Genomic DNA, 20,303 nt, shown 5'->3' with positions numbered 1-20,303 from the left:
TGTGTGTGTGTGTGTGTGTGTGTGTGTGAAATAATAACATGTGGCATACGCTTTTATGTTTCTTTTTTTTTTTTGTTTGTTTGTTTTTTTGTCAGGAGAAAGTTTACCCAGCTGAAAACAAAAGAACTGAAATCGAATCATCATTCATGGGGTAGTTTTGGAATGTTTTTAACACCAATTTAATTGATCAAATTATTAATTATTTTATTAATGGCCCAGTAAGTTGTTACTTCCTAAAGATTGAAATAAAACTAATGTTTATTCCCTAAAACGAGAGGTTTGTTTATAAGACTCTGGCAACGCTTTACGAAAAAAAATTTTTTTTTTTTTTTTTAATTAAAAGCAGAAGTGGCAGAAGTCGCAAAGTTCGAAGGTTCCTAGTCGTAGTAGTCGTAGTTACAAAACCGAGAGTATCCGAGAAGCTGTCGATGCCGGCCTTGTAGCAGAGGGCGGGATGCTTGTGAGTGAACGCGGCGTGCCGATCCTCGTGCTGGTGGCTGCCTGCGTTGCCGGCGCACATGGCTTCATCGATGGACTCTACTGTGGCCGAGAAAACTGCTACGAAGGTGAGCGCGACGTGTCGAGCACAGCTGGGCCGATGTCCGTCGTTGAGTGCCAGCGCGGCAGTGATGATGTGTCGCCCCGTTCGCTTCTGCCGTCCTTCGGTCGGGTCGGCCACCGTCGCGAATCGGGTATTCTCGAGCTTGCTGGCCGTCGTGTCTCGACCATCCTGCCGCCGTTCCATTTGGCCACGGAACGGCGCTACCTAAACACGGCCACCGACGTTCCACGAATCAGTTAACTTTAATTCAATAGCTGCAATGGGGTTGCCAAAGGACGGAGCACACGATCCTAAAAAAAACGCTTAGGGCTGTATAGATCATGTCAGTGTTATCTCATTACATCACAAAACATTGTAGTGAGAGCCGCTCTGATTTTAGAAGTGTTGCTTCAAAGTCTGTTGAGTTTAATTGTCACAAGCACACGCGGTCATTTGCACCATTACTAGATGGAAGTTGTTGGTCATCTGCTTACTGAGTATACCGGGAGATGGTGCCACAAGCATACACCCCTGGGTAGAGAGCCTAGATAGTAGAGAAAGTTTATCTCAAACCATTGGGAGCGTTTGAATTTAGTGGCGGACGCCTCCCATGTCCAGTGGTTGCAAGTGCACATGTGCTGCGTTGTCACGTGGCAAGAAGAAAAGCAGGCGGAAAGGCAAAGACGCTCGCAGACGATCAATGCCAAACACTTTACTAGGGGGAATTTAGGACACTCTCCGAGAATACATAGAAAAAGTCGACAACGGAGAACCGCGGAAACACGCAAGACGGCGGCAGTAATACCGTCTTCGTATCCGCAGCCCCATCAACCGCACTGCATTCCGAGGCGTCACAGGGTCTGGCGAGGAGCGCCTAAGACAGCAAGACGATAGAACAGGATAATTGGCCCAGTGCAATTCATCTACTTCCTTTGTTTACCTACGCACAAGCTCTGGTGTGTCGGGAGCCCCGAGAAACGTGCCCGAGCGTCCTATCCGTGTCGGTGGGCAACGCCATAAATTTAAAGTGAAGTCACGCATTCGAAAATGCGTGCGCTGTATTTGGTCGTGAAGGGTCGTGGCTGGCAAACCAAAAGCGAAACGGTGGCCCAAAGGTACCCAAGATGATTTTGCATGGTACTACGCCGCTAGGATCGCTTCGATTTTGCGAGCTGTTGCCGATTTTTTCGGGTAATTTCGGAGCGAGCTGCACGATTCATAACACCTTTTATAAGTAAACTAAAACACGAGATTGAATTGCCAAAACATTGCCCCAATTCATTATCATTGAAATATAATGGAGACAAGTTCAACAATGTTTGCATCTACCACTGAATTTTCTGCCCACTAGCAGGAGGCAAATAGACCCTTCTCAAAAGTCCATTGAGCAACATTGGTGGTCGCCATGTCTTGGGCACGAAGCGTGCAATCGAATCCGGGTCCTTGCCGATCGCCTACGCAGCACTTGTTTTCAATACGAGCAGAGTTCACGCTGGGGCAGCCCTCGCGGCCAATACATGTTCAGTGCCCGAACAATGGCGCACTTTTGCAAAGGGTCTACTGATACAAACAACCACAATCCAGCTAAGATTTTGGTCGACGTATCCTTCAATGTGTGCATTACGTCGGCAATTTCTTTTTTAGCCAATGAGAACCCTAAAAGTGTGCCATTCCGAACGAGCCACACCTTGGAGACGAACTGCCAAAGTGGACAATTGAGTCCTCGATGCTGCGCACATTACTAACCCCTTCAACTGGCTTAACTGTACCAGTCTCGCAAAGTTGTGTCATGTTTCCTTCTTTCCTCGGCGGGGCAAATATTTTTTAACAGTCGCCGTCCACCAGGCACGCAGGAGCGTCGTCTGTGGCCGCAGTACAAAGCGACACAACGATTGTCTAGCTCGGGAGTTTCGAGTTCATTCGAGCACGGGGGCCAGATAGCCCATCCTCCGGAAGGTTGAGGGCCAACGGAGGGAAATATTTTGCTACTTTGGGACAAAAAGAAAAAGCGATGCCGCTTCATTTGGCGAAGCAGTCGACTCTCCCAGCGACGAGAGGTTTTCTAGACGTCGTGATCTTTGCTTTTTTGTGTGCTCGCTGTTTTGCCAGTAGCATATAATGTTTTGACCTGCATAAACAACTACTTTGGGCCGACTCCTGACGTGTTAAAAGGATACTGAACCGAAATTTCGAGCTCGCAAAACAAGGCTGGACAGGTTGGCGGGGCGCTGCAAAACGCAAAAACATCACTCGTAGAACAATATCTCCGACGGATTCGCCGTAATTTTAAAAAAGAAGTGTGCAATTGAAAACGGTCGACGAGACAAGTGTCGCGTCACGATTCTCATTTCCCCCTCCTCCTTGCTTCGTCCCGTCGAGCTGGTAAACCGAAGCAAGGTCGCTTCTCCTCGTTCTCAAATGTTCCGGAGGACCATGACGTCGTAGCCCTCACTTGATCGCGCCCTTCTTTTCCAAAAGTATGGCCATCCATCTGAGATATTGATGTACGAGTGATGTTTTGGAGTTCGTAGCGTCCCATTCAACGCTTCTGCCGCCTTATTTTGTGATTCCCAATTTCGGTTCAGTATCCCTTAAGCAAAATTTAAAATGCCAATGTTCTGACAGTTCTTAAAAGGGGCCCTGCAAGGTCTTTTTTACTGGTTTTTAATTTTCACCAAACCTGAGTGCACTGAACATAGTACCTTAATGAAATGTTTCCTTTCTTGAATTTCGCTCTATTTTAAAAGTTGTAGGCAAATTAAAATTACGAAAACAAACAAAAAATAATCTCCTTCATGACGTCCTTCGTCGCTTGAGTGGCCATGAACCAGAGGAGGGGTAGTAAGCCCAGCGAGCGTTCACGGCTGCCGTTCTAGATAGGCTGTATAAAGCGAGCAGCCAGGGCGGCGCGCATTGCATTTGCTGCGCGATTAAACACCAATTCGGCATGACACTTCATTGACCACAAACGACAGCAAACACGGGGTAAAGACCAGCTCAGAACGGGAGCCACTTTGCGCTGCGAAACGGCCAAACTGCAAGCCAAACCTCCTCGCCGAAGACCTTCGGAATGCTCGGAACCGGTCAAATCTTCGAGCCTGTATATGACCACAGCGCCGCCTTGTACATCTGGGACCTTTCTACACTCGCCGCTCGTCGGTGCCTGATCCCAGTACACCTTCCTAGTATGCGCCGCCTTTCATTTCTTGTCTCCGTACTTTATAAATCGCATTCGTTTCTTTTCTGATCTAAAATACTGAACAAAGCTACTTTTATAAATAATTGAAACGATTCACGCCACCTATATTTTGTTTTTCGTCTAAAAAGGAACTTTTAGCAGCCCTAACCAGTAGTAAGCCCAGGACCAAAGACTTCACATAGCACATGCTTTCGGCACAGTGCGTCACCCTTGTAAAAGGAAGGTTTCCGCGTCGTCCGGTTAAAATGTGACGCACCAATATTGCGTTACTCTCTCCATCCCCGCTGGCTTGCCCGAGCCCTAAGAGACGTGGAAACCGCGTCTCTTGGGGTTCGGGTGCTGGAAACCTTTTTCCAGCACGTCCGCGGGTACACCACCCAACACCGTAACCTGCAATCTTTCCCTGGGCCTTCTTTGGGCGTGTCAAATACAGTCTGAAGGTCTGCCATAAGAAATCCGTATTCTGTGTTGCCTGACACAGGCACTCCCACAACTTCACCTTTGCGTTCCTCTGGCTCTTGAACATTGAGTAGCACCATACCTTTAGGCACTCCTGAAGCAATCTTGCCTGTCCCCAGGCCTCAAAACGAAGAATCTTTGTAATTCTCTTCACGTGTCCTACCGACAGCGGTACCTGGAAGAGGGCGAGGACTCCCAGGGTGTAGCTTCCTCTCCCGATGGCGTAGGTGCACTGTCCTGCCTTGACTTCTGGCACAGCAATGGCATTGGTGTAACGGCAAACATACAAAAGGGCCTCATGTAGAAGAAAGTGTAACTTGGGCAAATTAATTTTTATAGCACCATTATAATAAAATACTCATATTTTAAGCGTAGTTTTTCACGGCTAAAATCCCGAGCTCTTATATTCATCTTTAGCAGTCGATCCTGCTGAGCGAGACTATGTACAGCCGAGCTGCCTTATTGCGCAAAGAGCTCGTGCTTGTAGCCTAGTAGTGATACTGTCGTTCCGCTTGAGTTGCATGAGAAAGGGCCGAGAAGCAAATATTTAGATGAATCAATACTTTGTCCAAAAGATAGAATAGTGCAAAACCTGTGAACACGTTATATGAGCAGAGTTCCTTGTCGAGCGGCAATGAATGGACAATATAAAACTATAAGGCGCATGCAGCGGCGCTTGCTGCCGGGGGATGCCCGAAAGCCGCGTCCCAGAGAGTCGCATGTCTGAGACCCCTGGTCTACCCCTGTGCACGAAAATAAAAGAAACTAATCTCGTTGGGCCCGTTGTCGGAGATCCCCAAAGACTGGTCAGAGTGAATAGATGTAAATTGCCGAGCGAAGAATTAAAAAAAATGTGGTCCAAGAAAAACGTAATTGATGAGCTTTAGAATCGACTAATTAAAATGCGACATTACTATTTTTACAGGTCGGGCGAGTAATCGGTACTGCGCCGGCATAGTTTAGTCTAAGCACGGTGAAATGTGCCCTAACCCCGTTTAATAAAAGGTTGTTTGCCGAAGGTAGTCCACGATCGGGTGTCTCTTTTCAGTGCTGGGAGTTGGGAGAGACACGTCCAAGGTGGGTGCACATGGAGACGGCGGGCGGGGAGCTAATGGGTCCCCACGCAGGCCGAGATGGCTCGAGCCTACAGGCAGCTGGCACGCAAGCACCATCCCGACATGCACAAGACACAGGTGAGAGAGGACGGCAGGTCTGTCCCGCAGGCCGCTCGAGAGTTTGCGTTTGCAGGAGGCCAAATCCAGGGCGACGGAAAGGTTCACCCTCATAGCAACGGCCTACGAGGTGAGCACGGGGCATCGCTGCACCCCAATGGCTGCAACGCATCTCCGATATGCGCGTGTCGCATCCATCAAAAGAGGTCCGCAAGCGGCAACAGATGGCGCCGCAGAAGCCGGATTGACGCGCCGTCGGATATTTCCATCTGGGTAATTGGTCATTCGAGTTCCGTAAAAAAAAGAAAAAGGCACGAGCAAACATGAGCGTCATTGTCGAGTCCCGACTCCCGGCCGGTGAAGCTTCTGCGGACCGTGCACAGAACGGGCGTCTGTCGCGTCCACCGCTGCCGCCGTGCTAAGACCGCAGCTGCCGACGGCGTGACATTTCTGCGACGTCATCGGCCGAAAATAGAGGGACCACTTTGAGGTCGGAGATGCAGCTCCCTTACGCTCGCGCCCCTCTACAGATCCTCAAGGACGACGAGTCCCGGAAGGACTACGACGACATGCTGGACAATCCAGGTGGGCGCCTCCTGGGGGCTCCCAGGGCCAACCGCTGACATCGCGCCCCCCTTTGCACAGAGGCCGTCTACCGCCACTACTTCCGGTACTACCGCAAGCGGATGGCTCCCAGGGTGGACGTGCGCATAGTCCTGGCCGTCACCATCACCGTCATCTCGGTTGTACAGGTGGGCGCATCGCTTTCGTTCCCTCGGCCCCGTTGGCACACCCCACGCAATCCCTTGCAGTACTACGGGGCCTGGCACCGGTACCGTACAGCCATCGACCACCTGGTCACGGTCCCCAAGTACAGGCTCAAGGTGAGGTTGAATGACGGCGTCTAGAAGATGGGGCCTGCACACATTGTTGGTGGATCCGAAGCAGCAAGAGTCGCCGCAAAATGGCAGATGCTTCCGTCGCCGCATGCTAGCGTCTCGCTTGTTACGAGACGTGCTGGCAGTGATGCTGACGCAAGCGACGCGGCGCCACGCGAGTCTGCTAGCGACTATGTTTGCGATGAAAGGCGCGGGCCATGTCTTCTAGGCGGTATTGGGCAGACTCCCAGAGGGCCGCGTATGGCTCGATTTCCTCTGCTCGTGCAGGCGGTGGAGATTGCCCGGGCGGACGGCTTCTACAACCCCAGCAGAAAGCGAGACCGCAGGCGCAAGGTGAGTGCTGCCCCAGAACCCCCTCCGGAAGACTGTCCTCTGGTCTCCCCCAGGAGGAGCTGAAGGACGAGGAGGAGAGCCTGCTCCGGAAGATCATCGAGGAGCAGGTGGACATCCGGTAAGGCCCTCTTCCAAAGCATCTCGCTGCCAGCGAGTCCTTTTCTGCTCCAGGGGGGGCGGTGTGGGCCCACGAGCGCCAACGACCTCCTCACATGTTTTGCGCGTAGCTCCTCACACATTTTGCGCGACATCATCCCGTGTGCCTTGCCAGAGACCTCGTCAGTTGAGCTGATCAAACGGTCGAACTGCGTATCGACCTCGTCAGTTGAGCTGATCAAACGGTCGAACTGCGTATCGACCTCGTCAGTTGAGCTGATCAGACGGTCAGACTGGATCCACTCAGTTTGTTTTCTTGTCAAATGGGACAAGGCCGCAGCAGACCCTTGTATGGGAAGACCGGTTTGCGGCTAGGAGCCGAGAGACGTGCCTTCAGTCGACCCCAGCCTGCTAAACTTGTGCACCTTGCTTTCCGCCAAGTGCACGAGTTTAGGAGCATGTGGGGGGCAGCGACAATCTTGGCAAATTACTAGATCCGCGTTTTTTAAGTTTGGGGTCAGCGTCTCAAAATAGAAGCACGTTTCAGAATCGCTTTTTTCTTTGTTCGATGAGCTTTCTCGAGCAAAGGAAGCACTTTGCCATCCTCTTTGGCACCCAAGGAAAACCGCAAAGGGGTTGTCTTGCCTCCTTTGCAAGCCCTTCGACGATGCACGGAGTGGCAACAAATTAAGTTGCAAGAGCGTCACACTGTTGGATGTCGCAGTCCCGGTGGTTGTTCGTTGCGGTACAATGCTGAATGGGAATGGGCGTCTGCAATCTCTACCACCGCCGACGACACTCGTACGACATTGTGGGTCACTTTTTTGGCTGCGTTAAAGGGGTAGTGAAACTAAATTTTAGCGCTGATCTTGTTGCATAAATATGGGCTAGGGACAGGCACCACCTCAGAAATATAAATATTGCGCTGTAAAACACAGGAGAACTAATTTTAAACATAATTAAACGATTTCGAATTCTCATCTGGTGGATGGGGGGAAGTTCTCGTGACATCACTTGTGCCATAATAGCAGCGCCGTTCTGCGGCAATACGGCGTGCCGGCAGAATTCGCCTAGGCCTGAACGCGTTTGCAAAGCCTTGGCGGAGAAAGCCAAAGCGTAGTTGGCCACAGTGAGCTCGTTCTCGTTGCGGCTCTTTGCACGACACGACCCGAGCATGCTTCTGGCACGGCCGGTATTAGTTGCTGCAAGTCGCGAGCTGCGAGCCGACGTTAAAAAGGATATGTTTGAACTACGAGGGTGTCAGCAAGAGCCACGCAAATACCTGCTCACGCTCGGAGCGGACACGCGCGTTTGATCGAAGTGCTGGATTCGCTCTGTTAGACCGCGTTTCGGTAAGCGCTTCTGGACCGATCTTTTACGATTGCAACTCGATACTGACATGACACTCGGCAAAGAAAGGTTAGACTGACATCGCGTAGCTCCCACGAACTGCTATAGCTCGACAGTGACGTAGCGTCGAGTCAGAATAAAAATGGCATACTAATAACAGAGTGTACATACCGAGTTGCGAAGGTAATCCGTATGGCGTTTATTTGAGCTCTATATCACACAAAACAAAAAGATAGAATCAATGAAAGTCCCTTGTCGACGACAGCGTTCGTCACCGCTGTCTCGGAAAACGAGATCGAGATGACAAGGGGAAAATATTGACCTCTGAAATTTAGTTCAGGGATCAAACTACTCATCCGGTAAGGGTCCACAAAAGTCGCGCGGGCATATTCCATTCAGCAGGCCAGCCGGTCATGGACAGACGGTCTTGGCCAAGGACCGCCGGAGCAACGGTGCACCGAGTCGATGTTGCTGCTAGGCCTACTATATTCTGCCGAGCTCGCTCGGTCGGCAGAATCGTGGCCGTTGTAGCTCTTCTCGTGTGTTTGTGGATCCTGCGTTCTTGATCGTCGTGGTCTGTTTTAAGTACTCCTTCCTTTTTTCTTGCTGGTTGAAGTCGGGACGCACGAGAAGAGCACGTAGAAAAATAAATGTCCGTTGGTGGCCGATACCAAGTAACTGAGCGGCACTGTCGGCCTTGTTGATTTGATCGTAAAAAGTGCGTAAGACAGCTTCGGAGCTGTCGTAGGATTCTGTCGTAACCTGCGCAAAGGTTACGACAATTTCGTTTCGAGAGTACGGGTTTTCTCTCAAATTTGTCGTACGCACTTTTTTCGTCGTGAGTTCACTTTGAGAATCCGGCCTCAGAGCTGGTTTTGTCAGTGCTGCCGTGGTTGCCGACTTGCCGTGGTGCAGCGTGCGTGCAGCCCTTGCACATCTCAAACGGCCACGTTGTCACAGGTCGTAAATCGTCGACGCGCCACCAAGTGGCAACGCTCGTAACCACAACATTCACGCCGTAGCCTTTCCCGTCTGGCACACTGATCTCTACTATAGGGGGCTGGATGGCGCTTAGCTGCTCTCCGAACCTGGCGCAAGTGAAGCCACCGGAAGTTCGATGCTTGTCCCGGAAGTCGGGCGTGCGCTGGGCTTCCTAGTGCATTCAGTTGATGTTTTGGACCATGCTTTTTTGAGTCTTTGATTGGGTTTCAATACTCCCGTTCTTGATTAAATCCCGAGAATGAGGCATTTGAACTTGGGACATATTCACAACTTCATCAACTAGAATCTCAAAATGTTTACATGGAATGGCTTCCCATCATACTTCTCGAGTCCGCATGCGCTCTTACTGCGCAAAAAGCGGGCTCTCTTGAGGGAACACGCAAAAATCCAGCACCCTCGACGCTTTTCTAACCAGCACTCGGAAGGGTTAAAAAGCCTGCCAAGCGCTCACTTCCGGGACAAGCCACTCACTTCCGGTGGCTTCATACCTGTTTGCTCAATGCGCCATCCAGCCCCCTCTAGTGGAGATCAGTAGTCTGGCACAAATGACGTCACGAATGCGCCCAATATCCCAAGACGCATCGCGCTCTCCGATGGCCGATTTTTGAGCGTGCACCCAATTGGGCCCATTAGGGTGAAAATATAGCCATCCGTTCAAAATACAAACGCGCGATTATGATTTATGAATATCATTGATCATATTGAACCTATTTCTGACCATAATAGGTGTATTTCAAGTTTCGCTTCAGTATCCCTTTAAAGGGACCATGAAATGATTTTAAAATCGAGTTTCATCCACCGCACGTCGTAAAAGGTGTGAAAAGAAACACAAAAATAGGGAGCCAAAAAAAATTATTTGCTATAGAACTTTTAAAAGAAAACTGGACTCTTTTGCGCCTTCCTTCCTTCGCCTGTTCACTACGATGCATCTGCGGAAATGGGGCACGTCAGCCAAATCCACGTCGCCTATTGGGTAAGAGCCTACCTCACCAGCACCGCGATCGTAAACAATAAATAGCCGGCGAATGTTTCCTAAAAGTTTTGTTAAATAATATTCAGATCCACATTTTGTAGCATAATTAGAGATGTGTGGCGAAAATTGCCAAATTTGATAATGCTGAGAGCCAAGCGCCATCTATCGTGTGGTAAACGAAGCAACTACTGCGCGTGCGCAGTAGGGCAGGGCCGACAGTTACTTGGGTGGCGGCGACCGACGAACGTTTATTTTCTTTGTTTTCCTTCCTCTCAAAACTCTGACTGACTGAACGTTTATTTTTCTATGTGTTCTTCCCGCGCGTGCCGACTAAAAGCAGCAAGAAAACAGTACTTAAAACAGACCACGACGAACAAGAACGCTGGATCCACCGACTCCGACGAAGCGAGCTGCTCAGAATATAGGCCTAGCAGGCATTCCGACTCGGCGCTGCGTTGCTTCGTCGCAAGACCGTCTGCCTACGACCGGCTTGCGTGCTAAATGGAATATGCCCGCGCGACCCTTGTGGACCCTTCCCGTATTATAGTTTGATCGCTGACCTCAATTCTAGATTAAGAGGTGAGGTCAATCTCTTCCCCTTGTTTTCCGAGGCAGTGTTGACGAACACTCGTCGAAAAGGGACTCTCGTCGATTCTATCTTCTTGTTTTGTGTGATATAGAGCCGAAATAAACGCCGTATGGATTACCTTGGTAACACGGTATGTACACTTTGTTATTGGTATGCCATTTTTATTCTGACAGACTGCACGTCACTGTCGAGCTATAACAGTTCGTGGGAGGTATACGTACAACCCCAATCCAACCTTTCTTTGCCGAGTGTCGCGTCAGTATCGAGTTGCAATCGTAAAAGAACGGTCCCGAAGCGCTTACAAACAGCGCGATTACAGCACTTCCAAAGCGCGCGCGTCCGCTCCGAGTGTAAACAGGTATTTACGTGGCTCTTGCTGACAGTCGTAGTTCAAACGTATCTTTTTTAACGTCGGCTCGCTCCTGCATCTCCGAGGCCGCGAAAAACGCCATCTACGTCGCTTTGCAAACGACTGACGCGGGCCGGCCCTTTTGCCAACAATGACAGGGTGGTTGACTTCTGGAGTTTTCACCGGAAGACTCGCTGCACTTCCCAACAGGCATACCGGCGTATGGGACTAGTCCCATGCTGTCGCTGTAGCGCAACATATCTCATTGAATTTCGCTCAGCTGCGATGCGGCGATGAGAGGCGCCGATTCAGAAAATACGTCGGTGACATCAGCGCAGTAAAACCTACCGGCGCACCCCAACTCGTTGCCGCTAACACTCCCATTCTCTTACTGCCGAGAGAACTTCCGGTTCCGGAAATGGCCTACGTCACGGCGTGTTTTGCGGTCAGTTGGAGAGAATGAAAAAGTCGATATTTCAATAATTTTTTGTGTAGAAGTTGATAAACCGAGACGAAAACGGATGCCTGTTCGGCATTCAGTGAACATTGACAGTTTAATGTAAAAGTTATCTGGAAAAAGTAAAAAGGTCATTTCATGGTCCCTTTAAAGACACCTGTGAGAGACGCAGGCATCGTCATTGATGCTTTCGTCCGTGCCCAGGGGCGGCTACAGCAGGCCCAGCTTGCGGCAGGTGCTGTGGGTGCAGCTGGTGCTGCTGCCAGTCACACTGGGCCACCTGGCCTGGTGGCAGGCCCGCTGGTTGTTCAAGTTCACCCTGGGCGGCCAGGAGCTGGGTCCCGTGGAGAAGGAGTACCTGATCAGGCGCCACATGGGCCTCTCCCAGGGGCAGTGGGATGCCCTCGAGGACAGGGAGCGCCAGGGCTTCCTCAGGGACCAGCTCTGGCTCAAGGACAAGTTCAAGGTGAGCCGCTCCAAAACCCTCGCTCGGGTTCGCGCCGCGTGGGCGGAGTTTCGGGGCAAAGTGCAGCCCGGCCTACCCATATCTAGACCGAGTCCCGACTGTGCGGACCGGCGGTGTGGCTGGCAGTTTTGGAGGGGGGCAAGGAGTCAGGCGTTCAGTATAGCGACGGTCGTTTGGGGTCAATTTCTAGCCGTGGCAATGCCCCTGGTGCAGACGACGGTGTAAGGTCAACTCGCTCTTGACAAAAAAAGGCACGTTTGGCACATTCCGAGCTGAAAACCATCCTTCTGGGCACCGCCTAAACAGGCAGTGCCCAAACTGGCAGGGTTGGTCTCCGTCCGTCCGCACGCAATGCCAGGAACCGGAGCCTGAACCACCGACTGCCTTGTCTGTTGTGCTCTTGGGGCATTCGCTTCTTTCCGGTGGTCTTTTGAGGTTTGTTTCCCGACTAATTGATCGACCGATCATGGGCATAGCTTCGACATACTTCTTTCTATAAATGGTCCGTTCCCGGTTGTGCTAACATGCTTACAGCGCCGTCTATTTACACGCCGACGTAGGCATTTTGTTGGCAGTGTTGATGCCAAAGCAAGCGCAGCTACGTTGGCATGCATGCCCAAACCGGTGAGCCACTAGCGTCCTAAACTAACAATACCCGAGCACTGTTTCGAACGAAGTGTCCTCAAATAAATGGGTTTTTGCACCGCTTTGCATACCCCAAGGTCTTGTCGGTGTCAACGTCGATGCAGTCTCGCCACGTGGCTGACACTGCATTTATGCGGATAAAAAATTATTTCACTATTTCCGTACGACACCCTTGGGCCGTCCATAGCCTCTGGTCGATGGTTTATACTCGCAGCCAGGATTCAAATTTGGCACGCCAAGACCCGTTGTGTTATTTTGTGGACAGCTGAAGAACTGCAACTTCAATATCGATTTCGTTTCACACTTCTTCCCAAGCTGGACAGTCGCACGTGGCAGTGTCACTTGTCGAGCGTAGCATTCTTCTGACATTGGGGACCACTACAGAGACAGCTTCGAGGGACCATGAAATTATTTTCCGACTTCGTTCTCCTCAACTTTAATCTTCAGCTCAAAAGCGGAATGAGAAATCACATGGAGCTTGAGCACCAGATGCGATGATTCCAAGCTTTTACCATACTTTATAAGCACACCATGGAACTTGCCCTTTGCAAGTGATGATAAGTGCTTTCACGGCACTCATTGGCCACGAACGCAAATCTAAATATTCGTCGACGGATTGATTGTTGACGGACGCATATGTCCAAGTGACGCAGTGCTTGAGCTGGATTCGGCTGATATGCTTGGGCACCACGGATGCATCGCAGTGAAAAGGCAAAAAGCTTTCGAGAAAGAAAAGACATAAAAAAAAATCCGCTTTATGTTCAAATCTTTGTATCGAAAAGCAGGTTTATGGCTTTCTACCCTTGTGTAATAGTTTTCTCTTGGCGCGCTAAACGATATGCGATTAGTGGTAAAATCTAGGGATGGGCGAATATTCGGTTATTACAAATAGCCAATCAAATTCTGTTCTATTCGGCATTCGCTTCGAATAGAATTTAAGGTATTCGACAATATCGAATTATTCAACAATATAGGATTATTCTACCTTTCTAAATACAGTCAAACCCGACTATATCAAACCCGTTTACATCGAATTATTCCTTAGATCGAGAAATTTTTGTGCACAGTAATGTTACAGTGATAATATATAGCAAAAAGTATGGTTGCATCGAACAGAAATAGCCAGCCGCTACTGATATATCAAACTGCCAAGAGCGCAGTTTTGCTCGGCAAGCTGGCTTTCCCCCAACGCGAGCGGCCGCATTGGGGGAAAGCCAGCTTGCAGAGCATGCTGGCTTCTTTTTCCGGGCGGCCGCGTTGACCGCAGGGAAGAAAATAAAATATAGCTAGCGGATGGTCCCCCTCCCCCCCGCTCCATCCGCAAAAGATTTTTTTTTTGTTTCCTTCAAAGTGGTCGACGCGGTCGCCCGGAAAAAGAAACAACAAAAAAAGCCGAACATGATTGTAAACCTGAGACTGGGGCTGAAAAGAGAACACAACAGAAGGTAGTAAAAGAGGAGGCAACGTCTCAAAAAAAAAAAAAAGCCAGCTTGTACTGCTAGCTGGCTTCCCCCAACGCAGCCACCCTGTTGTAGGGGAAAGCCAACTTGCAGAGCGAAACGGCGCTCAGCAGGAGAAGGTGCTCCCGCTCGGACGTGCTCCGTGCTCTCGTCATAGTTCGGCGCTAATGCGCGAATACAGAAGGCAGCGGCCTCGGCATTTTGGAGTCCGTCGATAGCGTAGAAAAATATTGTTGTCACGGATGCAATGAAGCAAAAGCAGCAGAAGATGCAAGACTACTTCATTGTGTAGTATTTCGGCAGAAAGTGAATTTTTGAGAGTCAAATTCATTAAAACTTTTATATCTAATTACCCGCTCTATCGAACTGGTAGACATTTTCTTGCGAGTTCGATATAAACGGGTTTGACTTACTCTGGCTTGGATTTCCGACCAGGTGGCGCAAGCTTCCCACCGTTTTGACCAGTCCGTGCTCCCGAACTCAATACACTTGAAATTAACAATTACGGTACTTCTAATACGAAATAAGGGCAAATATAAAACTATAGTTTAAACATATCTTGTGGTATTAGTTGCTTGTACTATTCGATTCGAAATTATTCGACCAAATCACTATTCGCTTCGAATTCGATTCGGACCCAAAATCCTCTATTCGCCCATGCCTAGTAAAATCCCAGTTTATTCCAGCCCAAAATTAATTTCATGGTTTCTTTCAAATCACATGATTTAACTGCATTTGCCAATTGTTATTTTTGGATGACAAGAGCAGTAAAGACTGCGGATGATGTTGGATCAATTAATTAGAGCTCCTGCCGCGATGTTTTGCCTTCGAGGTGCAGAATATCTACAGGTGCTCGTTGAAGAAAGTTGGTCTAGCATTCCAGGCTGTCCTGAGCCTCGACAATTCATTTTTTGTGTTTGCTGCAAGCCACACAAACAGCAGCAGAGGAGAAGCGAAAGCATACAAACAAAAGCCATGTCGCAAAAAAAAAAAAAAAAAAATGTGTTTTGGAGGACGTGCATCTTCGTGTGCAACAGCGTCTCTGAAATGCACAGCGCCAAACCCCCCCCCCCCCCCCCCCCCCCCCCCCCCCCCCAAAAAAAAAAAAAAAAACACACAGTATTAGCTGTAGCTTTCTAACTTACAGAAGGGATAGTGGTGTGTATGGGACACGTTTCGTATATTTAGGAATTTTTTTAAAATTTAATTTGATATGGTTGCAAATGTTTAAATATTTTGTTATAATTTTTGCACAAATTTCAAGTTCAGCATTTAAATTTGACAAACTTTTTTCGAGAATTGGTGTACACTTGTTTTTTTTTTTTTTTCCTAAAGAGCAGGTTATTGGCTACGTTTTGATATATATATATATTCAGTTACTATATCCTGACTAGTTCTTAAAATAAACAATGTTTCGTCTATCCTTCAAAATGAATTGCTAGGCAATTCTGTTAGATAGGTGAAACGTTCTACCATCACAAGCGTTTAGCGATAGCTGCACCTCGTGGCTGCACCGACATGCAATCAATGTCACGCAGCGTAACTTTCCCGCCAAATTTGGTGGGGAAGCTGAATTGGTGTATAGATCATGTGACATAAGTTTCGTGACATCTCGCGTGACGTCAATTTTTCCGCTTGATTTAGCGGGGAAACTAAATTTGCGTATTGTTCACGTGGCATGACTCCATGTGACATTGTTTTCCCCGCTAAATTTAGCGGGAAAACGGAGTTGGCGTTGAGGTCATGCAACATCAATTTTCTCACTAAATGTAGGGGGGGGACAAGGAGGTTAGAAGTACTAGGAGAGGGCACGTAGCAATATTGGTGAAGCCTAGTCATAAAAAGTTTTAACGATGTTGTGGCCAATGTGACCGCAGATCTCTCTGGCTATTGGTGCACGTGACATGTCACGTGTGAGATGGATGGTTGATTGTACAAGGACTCCTTGCAGGTTTGCGCGCGCTCCGTCCGGTAGGTTTTATCAGATCGAAGGCTAGCCTGTGGTGTATTCTAGTACCCCATAGCTAGACGAAGGCTAGCTACGGTCACGTGATGTGGTCACGTTGGCCTGATAAGTGAGGAGGGTAAGGAGGAAAATGAGGAAAGAGGCGAGGCGTCAAGGGAGCATGGCTTGTGGAGGCTACACGGCTATCGTCATGCCCTCTCCTATGCTTCTATCCCCCTTGGCAGGGAAACTTAATCCGGCTTCATTTTATCCAGAACAACTAGTCGAAGTTTCACGTTAAAAATGACTTTTCCTTGTAGTACGGAAAGAGTTTATACTTTTGAACGTGAATAGACCGCCAACTAGGAACATGTTCGATGGTAAGAGCCGCGGCAAAACAATATTTTTATAGATTGTTACCTTCTGCATTGGGATCTTGTAAGCACCATCCTAAGCTTTTCCAGCGTGCCGACTGATTTAAAATGGGAGATTGGGTTTGGATGGAGACGGCTGCATTCCCAAGGCCTCTTGGGGCAACCTGTTGTCTGGTGCAGGTGTGGAAACAGCGGCAGGAGGAGGAGATGAGGGCCAAGCTGGCAGAGAGCGCCCGCTACAAGAGCTACCGGCGCTACATGAAGAACCACGGCCCCGGCCAGATCAGCTTCGAGGACTGACTCTCCGACCAATAAATTATTTTCACACATTGGGGAGAGCTGGAGCAGCCACTCTGCACGTCCCTCCCACGCTCCGGGGACTGGAAGCCAGTGTCTGGAAACGTGCGAACGAAGCAATCAAAAGCTGCCTGCAAAATGCGGAATCCCACTTGGCAATCGACTCTGTTTTTGTCAATAGTGTGCCATGCACTGTTCGTGCATCTGTGGAAATTTGTGTCGATGTGCAGGTGCTCACAAGAATAGCTATTCATATCCATCGGCGATAATTGCTACAGTGGCCTATAATAGGGGACAGTTATCAGTCGCCATGCAGTGTGAGAGTGTGGGCCTGAGCGCCATTTAAAGTCGGACCCCCCCCCCCAAACTCCCAAAGAGTTCCGACGCATTTGCTCGGGCAGATCGAGGAATTGGCGGATTACCCCTTAAAGCAATTCTGTATATGAGGAAAATCACTTAAATCGTCTTCATTTGGCCTCCAGGATCAAGAATATCAAGATTATTTTTCAACTTGAAGTACGGAGGCTCCAGAAATTTTCAAACTACTGCCGCGGCTCTCGGGGCGTGACGTCGTATTAGGAGTCTTTGGAATCTCGGCTCTCTCGCCTCTTCGGTGCCTACCAAAGCTATGCACTCGTACTCTTGCTGTATTCAAAAAGGGTCAGAAAGAGACGTCACGACCGCCGTCAGTGCGGGGATTATACTGTAAAACCCTTTATTTTCGCGGCCCCTATTTTTCGCAAATCGGTCAGAGTGGCCGATTTGCAAATTAAATTTTGCAAATTTTTTATTTCACGAGCAGTAAAGGACAGCTTGGTTGGGAAAAGGAAGTCCTAAAACGAATTTACAACGAAAAGTTAAAATTTTTAGACCAGTCACCTAGCTGTGTTTGGAGATTTATGTTTGTCCCTTGTCCCTCTTGTTCCCCTTCTCCAGGGATATTTCCATCATTATTGTCCAGCTCGCTTGCCCCTTTGCATTTAATTGCATTATAACTATATTTACAGCGCTATGCGAATTTGTAGTTGGCGCCCGCGGGCGCCGCGGAGAACTGGCCTCTATTTGTCACGTGGTACTTGTGCGCTTTCGGAAGCTTCCTACGGTCTAAAATTTACTTATTCATCTTTGTTTCAAGTGCAACTTTTAGAACCCAAATGAAGCTCCCGAAAAAGCGCAAGCAGACGTGATCATAGGACGTGATAGACCTGTGCGCCGGTCAGATGGCGGCGGCGTGGAGAAACTCGTATTAGCAACCCTGGCTGCAACCACCAGCCCAAGGAAACTTCCAGAGCCAAAGGTTGGGATGCAAATGGAACGCTATGATCCAGCCGATCCAGCCATAGAGGATCCAGCAGCAGTGTCACTTCATCTATAGTGGGGATATCCATTACTACAACCGTTTAGACGCCCCTCGCTGTATTGAACTAAAAAAAGTTAAATAAAGAGGCTGAAGCTACGTTTATAAAATGCATCACGAACCGTACGAACGGTTCAGTGGTATATTTTTATGTCGTCAAGCGCCAGCCGAGTCGAAGTCGAAGCCACACAAAATCCAACATGGCGCAGTTCATTCGCCGGAGCCGCATTTTTGGCTGCCTTGACTTTAGTGTCATTATTTCACCGCTGTGATCTGTACTTAAATCGCTGGACCGTTCTCGCCTTTGCGAACAAAAGTTTCTAATCATCAGTACTTGAAATTTTGAGTGGCACTGACGAGGCAATGGAGGTATGGTCGGGCGAGGAGTGCCGTTCTGACAGGTACTGAAGTAACTCTCACCAAAGCCATCTGCACAACGTCGGCTGTGTGCTTGAGCCCGTTGGCTTGAGCCAGAGGCGCGCCAGCGCCGCAAGGCCAGCGGGGCGAGCGGGCAATCCAGGTGAGACAGCCATGGAGGCGCAGAGTGACCCGTTCAAGGAGGAGTTCAAGTTCTACAAGCGTCGGTCGGTGCGGCCCGACCTGACCGGCGTGGTGGATGCCCTGCGAGACGACTGCTCCAGCGCGCTTCGGCCCCGCGCCCTTTCGGAGCAGCTCTCCCAAGCTGACTGCGAGCGGCTGGGGCTCTGCGCCGAACGGCTGCCGGCCGCCTACGAGCTGGTGGACGCGCCGGGGCTCCTGCTGCTTCCTGACCCGTTCACGGCCGAGGGACAGCGCCTATGGGTGCGCCGATGCCTCGAGGAGTACACGAGGCCCCCGCACGTCACCAACGTGAAGGCGCCGGCGACCGTGTTGCGGGCGGGAGACCCCTTCTACGGCGCGCTGCGCTGGGCCACCGTCGGGCTGCACCACGACTGGGACACCAAGGTGTACGACAAAACGCGTCGGTCCCCGTTCCCGGACTGCCTCCGCGATCTCGCCACGGGGCTGGCCCGCCTCGCTGGCTTCAGTGCCTTCCAGCCCGAGGCGGCCATCGTCAACTACTACGCCATGGACTCGGCGCTCGGCGGGCACGTAGATAACTCGGAGCTTGCCCTGGACGCGCCCGTGGTGTCGGCGAGCTTCGGCCAGACGGCCGTGTTCCTGGTGGGTGGCGCCACGCGCGAGCGGCGGCCCCGCGCCCTGCTGCTGCGCAGCGGGGACGTGCTGGTCATGTCGGGCCCGGCCCGCCTCGCATACCACGCCGTGCCGCGGGTGCTGCCCGCGGGCGACGACCGCCCCTGGGCCGGGGGCGACGCGCAGTGGGCACCACTGGAAGCCTACCTCGACACGCACCGCATCAGCATCAGCGTTAGGCAGGTCTTCCCGGCGTCCTGAGGGCTGACCGAGAACCACGAGAGGCTGCCGGTCGCGTGCTGGGCTGAGTCCCTGAGGCGAATCCCCTGGAAGGGGCCAAACCGGCCTGCTGCGTTGACTTCGCGGGTGGCCCCACGTGGCCATGGCACCGACCCAAGGGATGAAACTCCGCGCGGGCAGCTCTGGCAAGCAGTGGAACCTACTCTCACCGTGCAACCCTAAGGCAGTCCCTTCCAGCCCAAACGCCACAGTGCCACCTAGTAATTCTCCACACCTATATGAACGAGCCGCTCGAAGTGTGTGACCGAGGGGAACGCAGCATGCGTTGTGGGCAGTTCCATATTGGTCCGAAGAGAGCAATAATACAGTGGAATTGAGTCCACGTGCACTGACAAAGAGCCTTTCCTTCCCTGGGAGCACCATGTAATTGCCCAGAGTGCGAGCAGCACCCTCAACAGCCACTGTCTTGGCCATGTGTTCCGGGTGGGTCTTGATATTGGCGACGGCTATCGAGGCGGCAGGGCACCAAACCGAGCTTTCCAAGGGCCAAAGGCAGCAGCAATGAGTAACTGAGGAAATCAAGATACCTCCTGGACTGTAGTCCGCAAGGGAAAATTTGAGGTCAAAAATAAAAGTTTTGGCTTGGATAGTCTGCCCTCAATGCCCAATCTGAATGTAAAAATAATTGTACGCACCACACATTGACAAATGCCTGCTGTATTAGCTCACAAAAAACTTGTACATAAATAGATATTAATATACTCTTAGTAATAAAATCCTTCACGTCTTATTGCAGTGAACGATTTAGAAGAGAACAAATCCTCGTATAGTTCGTATCAGATAAAATTTTAACTCCTAAACATCCACGGACTAGTTAGAAATTTATGGTAGTATAATTACCCACTTTTTATCGCAGTAAAAATCAATACATAAAAAAAAAATGTACCATAGTTAATTATTCTGGTG

General features: G+C 50.1%; 2 protein-coding genes across 4 annotated transcripts; both read left to right on the top strand.

Moving 5' to 3' along the window:
* The first annotated feature begins 141 nt into the window (after positions 1-141).
* On the top strand, positions 142-16,890 carry LOC8031523 (dnaJ homolog subfamily C member 25 homolog). Of its 3 annotated transcripts, XM_029994600.3 has the most exons (11): positions 142-566; positions 5,248-5,276; positions 5,327-5,392; positions 5,448-5,501; positions 5,902-5,956; positions 6,017-6,123; positions 6,184-6,255; positions 6,538-6,603; positions 6,657-6,721; positions 11,624-11,885; positions 16,490-16,643. In XM_029994600.3, exons 1-11 carry the CDS (start codon positions 455-457, stop codon positions 16,607-16,609), a joined length of 1,008 nt encoding a protein of 335 aa, XP_029850460.1. In that variant the 5' UTR covers positions 142-454; the 3' UTR covers positions 16,610-16,643. The 3 variants fall into 3 exon arrangements, with proteins under 3 accessions (XP_029850460.1, XP_042145327.1, XP_040360305.1); XM_042289393.1 differs by having other exon boundaries at positions 5,248-5,392; positions 16,490-16,890; XM_040504371.2 differs by having other exon boundaries at positions 327-566; positions 5,248-5,392; positions 6,538-6,721.
* Positions 16,891-18,148: 1,258 nt separating this feature from the next.
* LOC8031524 (nucleic acid dioxygenase ALKBH1) lies at positions 18,149-19,986 on the top strand. Its single transcript, XM_002405938.3, has one exon. The coding sequence runs from the start codon at positions 18,495-18,497 to the stop codon at positions 19,356-19,358; it is 864 nt and encodes a 287-aa protein (XP_002405982.3). The 5' UTR covers positions 18,149-18,494; the 3' UTR covers positions 19,359-19,986.
* Positions 19,987-20,303: the final 317 nt, after the last annotated feature.

Source organism: Ixodes scapularis, unplaced genomic scaffold, assembly GCF_016920785.2.
Source record: "Ixodes scapularis isolate PalLabHiFi unplaced genomic scaffold, ASM1692078v2 PGA_scaffold12__126_contigs__length_90152505, whole genome shotgun sequence".
In the NCBI taxonomy this organism is placed as follows: domain Eukaryota; kingdom Metazoa; phylum Arthropoda; class Arachnida; order Ixodida; family Ixodidae; genus Ixodes; species Ixodes scapularis.
Note: the sequence above shows the minus strand (reverse complement) of the source record. Positions and strands in the feature narration are given on the sequence as shown.

Excerpts from the sequence above, each read along its gene's own strand:
- LOC8031523 (XM_042289393.1), top strand. The coding sequence starts at position 519 with ATGGCTTCATCGATGGACTCTACTGTGGCCGAGAAAACTGCTACGAAG. Across the intron at positions 5,393-5,447 it reads CCGACATGCACAAGACACAG|GAGGCCAAATCCAGGGCGAC; the intron begins GTGAGAGAGGAC and ends TTGCGTTTGCAG. Across the intron at positions 11,886-16,489 it reads GGCTCAAGGACAAGTTCAAG|GTGTGGAAACAGCGGCAGGA; the intron begins GTGAGCCGCTCC and ends TGTCTGGTGCAG.
- LOC8031524 (XM_002405938.3), top strand. The coding sequence starts at position 18,495 with ATGGAGGCGCAGAGTGACCCGTTCAAGGAGGAGTTCAAGTTCTACAAG.